Source organism: Mus caroli, chromosome 12 (assembly GCF_900094665.2).
Source record: "Mus caroli chromosome 12, CAROLI_EIJ_v1.1, whole genome shotgun sequence".
NCBI classification, from domain to species: domain Eukaryota; kingdom Metazoa; phylum Chordata; class Mammalia; order Rodentia; family Muridae; genus Mus; species Mus caroli.
In genome coordinates, this window is record NC_034581.1 from 1,562,851 (window position 1) to 1,567,602 (window position 4,752).

At 38.3% G+C, this 4,752-nt stretch overlaps 1 protein-coding gene across 3 annotated transcripts in view; it reads right to left on the minus strand.

Annotated features, from left to right (window-relative positions):
- The window catches only part of LOC110307434 (protein FAM228B), a 31,422-nt gene that overhangs the window by 23,683 nt on the left and 2,987 nt on the right, over window positions 1-4,752 (minus strand). For all 3 annotated transcript variants that reach the window (XM_021179673.2, XM_021179675.2, XM_021179674.1), the window contains exons 3-4: window positions 1,653-1,721; window positions 512-703 (exon numbers count right to left, since the gene is read on the minus strand). In XM_021179673.2, coding sequence (XP_021035332.1) covers window positions 512-703; window positions 1,653-1,721 — 261 coding nt within the window. The remainder of the gene's footprint in view (window positions 1-511; window positions 704-1,652; window positions 1,722-4,752) is intronic.

Sequence of the window (4,752 nt, forward strand, 5' to 3'; positions counted from 1 at the left end):
TTGTAGACCAGGCTGGCCTCGAACTCAGAAATCCGCCTGCCTCTGCCTCCCGAGTGCTGGGATTAAAGGCGTGCGCCACCACGCCCGGCTACAGTTCCAGTCTTATGCTGTAAAACAGCAGCATCAATAACATCCCTTCATACAGAAGATGGCTCAGTAGGTAAAGACCCTTTACTACCAGACGGACGACCTCTGTTCAATCCCCAGAACTAACACAATGGAAAGAACTTTGACTTTCCTGCAAGCTCATGAACATAAGCACACACACACACACACACACACGTGCACCCACACACACACGTGCACCCACACACACATGCACACACAGAGGAGGTACATGAATCAATCAATACAATTTAATTTGTAAAAGAATATACTATATATTAGAGTATAGATCGGATATTAATAGAAGAGAAAGAGGCAGACTATTTAGATAACTAAAGAGGAAGTGAAGAAAGATAACCTTGATTTTTAAAACCAGTATAAAAAGTATAAAACAATCTCTTAGTACCTTCTTATTTGAATGTTTCAAAAAATTGTCTAATTCTTGACGTCTCCTCTTTTTAATGTTCTTATGTGAATGAACTTTTTCTATAATTTTCTTCTGGAGAGGATCTGCCACACGTTCAACCCACTTTTTATACAGCATCTCTTTTCTTCTTGTGTTTAAGAAGTCTTGATGATGTAAATACTTATCTAGTTCCTAGTAAACAGTGACAGAAAGACAAACATCTCTTCCTGAGCTTTTATATCCCAAAACTGTGTAAGATTCGATTACTCCTCAGAACGACCCATTCATTCACCCTTTACCTTCCTCCATTTGGCACATACTGCCAAAACCAAGGCTACATGGACAACGGAGGCAACATGCCCACGCTTCCTGATAACAAATACACGGGGCCGTGAGATGACTCAGCCGATAAAGACACTTGTCACTCAAGCACGGCCACCTGAATGTGATCCTAGAACCCATATAAAGGTAAAGAAGAGAACAAATTCCACAAAGTTGTCCTCTGACCTCTACATGTATGCTGTAGCATGCGTGTTCATACACACATATCGTACATATGTACACATCTATAATAATAAAAATAAGGAGCTGCAGAGATGGCTCAGGGGTTAAGAGCACTGACTACTCTTCCAGAGGTCCTGAGTTCAAATCACAGCAACTACATGGTGGCTCACAACCATCTGTAGTGGAATCTGATGCCTTTTCATGGTGTGTCTGAAGACAGTGACAGTGTACTCATATAAAATAAATAAATAAATCTTTTAAAAATAACAATTTAAAATAAAAGTTTTATTTAAACAAAATAAATTAAATATACTACACATTGGGAAGAGAAACAACACAAGCAATATAGTATACATTGTAAGTGAAGTCAGTCTAGAAAACTTATTTTATGTTTGCATTTATGTGCTGTGCATATTCCTGCCTGTGAAGTGTTGAAGAAGTCCTCTGAAGTTCAGGAGCCTGGCAATCACTAGCACACCCTCCAAGCTGTCCTCCACTTAATCCCAAGTGCTAATGAGCACTTTCAGTTTTATTTTCCATATTATCTAAAACTTTGAACTTTACTCAAAATTCTTCAGTAAATACTACATTGAAAGTGAAAAAAATATTTAAGATGCATTTTGTAGCCAATTCTTACCTTCATTATATAATTTTCTCTATATAAAATTGATTGAACAGCTGCATCAGTATCTTCTTTAGCTAAAGCCTACAGGAAAAGAATTAGTCCAAAAATCAAATCTTAAAAGATCATTAGCATTATCTGTGCTTATCATACTTTTATGTGACAGGCATATCCCTGAAGCGTTCTCTGTAAATCCAATTTTCTTTATCACTGAGCACTTTTTCAAATACTATTTTGATCTTTCCGCTCTTGGTTACAGTTCATTCCAAGGTAAGAAATAATTCACCTCACAGATGTTTTCTGTCCAAGGACAGTCAAATGACTTTCCCAGAGCCGTGTCAGTTAGAACCATCTTCTCCCATACCTGATGAAATGTTTTCACCTTCCTGGGCTAAGACAGATATGCACAGGCCTCTATTTGAGGCATCTTAACTATAAGACAGACTAATGAATGCTGTACATTTAATGTAAGGCTATGCCAGCTTAGCACCACCTTAGGCAAAGCTAGACCTAGAAACAAACACCGAGATATAACAGCACAAGGTGGGTGCATTCCATGTCATACTCCCCTGCTTACGTTTTGATTATAAATTTGCCTGTTGATTTGTTTTTGAGGTTGCTTTTTAAAAACTGAAATGTAAGGATCATGGATAAATTGCATTATGGATTTTTATCTACAAAATTACATGAAATGTAAAAGTATTATTAAAATGTGGCTGGATCTTTATAAAGTTTAAGAATAGAGTATTGAAATACAAAAACATTTGTCCTTAAAGTCTTCCTACATTGTTTTAAGACAGGATCTTATAATGTAGCCCAGGCTGACTTCAAACTAGTATCAATCCATTCCTTGTCACCCAAGTGCTGGGAGTATAGACCTGTGCCACCAACCTAGTCCATCTTATATTCCTTAACTAATTTTCCATGACAACTGACCAGTTGCTTAATAGACTGAAAATTTTTTTCTCAAAGGCAGTAGGGACATAAATATACCAAATAAATGAATAAATACATTTATCATTCGTGAAGATCTTATAATCACCTAGTAAATTTATGTATTTTTGTGTAGATTTAATGGAGTTTTGCTGTTGTTTGATTTTGAGTCAGGGTCTCAATATATAGCCCTGGCTGGTCTGGAACTCACTGTGTACCCCAGGCTGGCCTCAAATTCACAGAGATCCACCTGCCTCTCCCTCCTGAGTACTGGGATTAAAGAAGTGCACACCCACACCCACTGGACGACAATTCAAACTCAAATGTGTGTCTAATATTTTTGAGGGAACAGGATCTGGCTATGTATTTATAACATGTCCTAAAACTTGCTCAGGAGTCTCAGACTTGTGATCCCCTGCCGTAACCTCCTAAGTGCAAGGATTACAGGTGTGAACCCATGCCCTTGACTTCACAATTTATTTATTTATTTTCTTTCCTCCTTTTGCACAGAAAGTTGCTGATTATGACAAGACTGCTGTCCTCAAGTAAGATTGATAGTGGATTAATATTGTAGCTCCAGACCAAAAAAAATTTATATATGTGTGTGTGTGTGTCTGTATATATATATATATATATATATATATATATATATATATAGAGAGAGAGAGAGAGAGAGAGAGAGAGAGAGAGAGAGAGAGCAATCTGAAAATCTGAAGACACTGGAGAATGACCAAAAGGCTCCATCTTCTTGTTTCAACCAGAGCTAGTGAAGGTAGCTAAACCTCACACACATATGATCTCACTCGTTGAGGAATTAGAAAGCAAAGCTCATGGCAGTTATGGCAATTATGGTAGGCTTTTTTCCCTAACAGTGGTGGAGATAACCCTGATTCATGCTAAGCAAATGCTCTCCCACTGAACCACTTGAACTGTCTGTGGACAGGGCTTGATGCAGCCCAACTAAAGCCTAAGAAAAGTAAAGTGGTCTCAGCGGCTGCTAACTGACAAAGTTTAGAGCCTGCACTCTGCAAAGTCAATTACCTGGTACATTCAATATTCTTTATGACATAAAAGAAGCCAGGTCTTGTATAAATAATGACTACCATTCATAATGTCTAAAATAGAATCTAAGATTACTATACACAGAGGAAAAGGAAAATGTGACCCATACGTAAGAAAAAAAATCAGCAGAAACTGGGATGGTCCATATCTTGTAACTGAAAGATAAAGACTTCGGGAGTACAGCTTCAGACACAAGCCCTAATTCTGGTTACTCTACGTACTAGGGAGGCTGATACAGGAAGACAAAAGATTGAAGACCAGGCTATGCAATACAGTGAGGTCCTATCCAAAGAGAAAAGTGGAGAGGGATTTTTTTTTAAATGCTAACAATGAATAGACAGACTTAGCAAACAAACAGAAGCAAGAAGAAAAAAAAAAAAACAGTGGAAAAATCCAGCTCTTAAATTTTACAAAGAAACAAATTTCAATGAGATTATCAGAAGATTGGAGATGACATAAATAAGAATCAGTAAATGTGAAAGTATAGCATTAGGAATAATTCACTTCAGACCCAGACTTAGCGACATGTGCCTGGAAACCCAGCCCCAAGAAGGCTGAGGCAGGAGGACTAGAATTTGAGGACAGCAGAGACAACAGAGACCTTGTCCGAGAGACAAAAGTGGGGGTGCCAAGGGAGGGAAAGAAAGAATACCTGAAAGAAGGGCATTTTGGAACCTGTAAGCCAACAGATACAAGAAATCCAATAAACTTCAAGTAGTGGAGAAATTAGAGCCATCATACATTGCTGGGACTTTATAGTGAAATGGCACAGCTGCTGTGGGGAATCTATTTGCTGGTTTCCCAAAAAGTTATGTATAGAGTTATTTGACCCAGTGAGTCCAAGCCAGTGAGTTACAAGAGAACTGAAAACATGTCCAAACTAAAAATTATACACAAATGTTCCTGAGAGCAAAGTTCATAACAAAACCCTAGAAACAGTTCCAGTGTCCATCCACTGCTGCAGTAAAATGTGGAACCCACGCACTGTACCAGGACTTCATCACAAACAGCATTGTGGTATCCATGCACTGTACCAGGACTTCATCATAAACAGCATTGTGGAACCCACACACTGTACCAGGACTTCATCACTAATAGCATTGTGGAACCCACACACTGT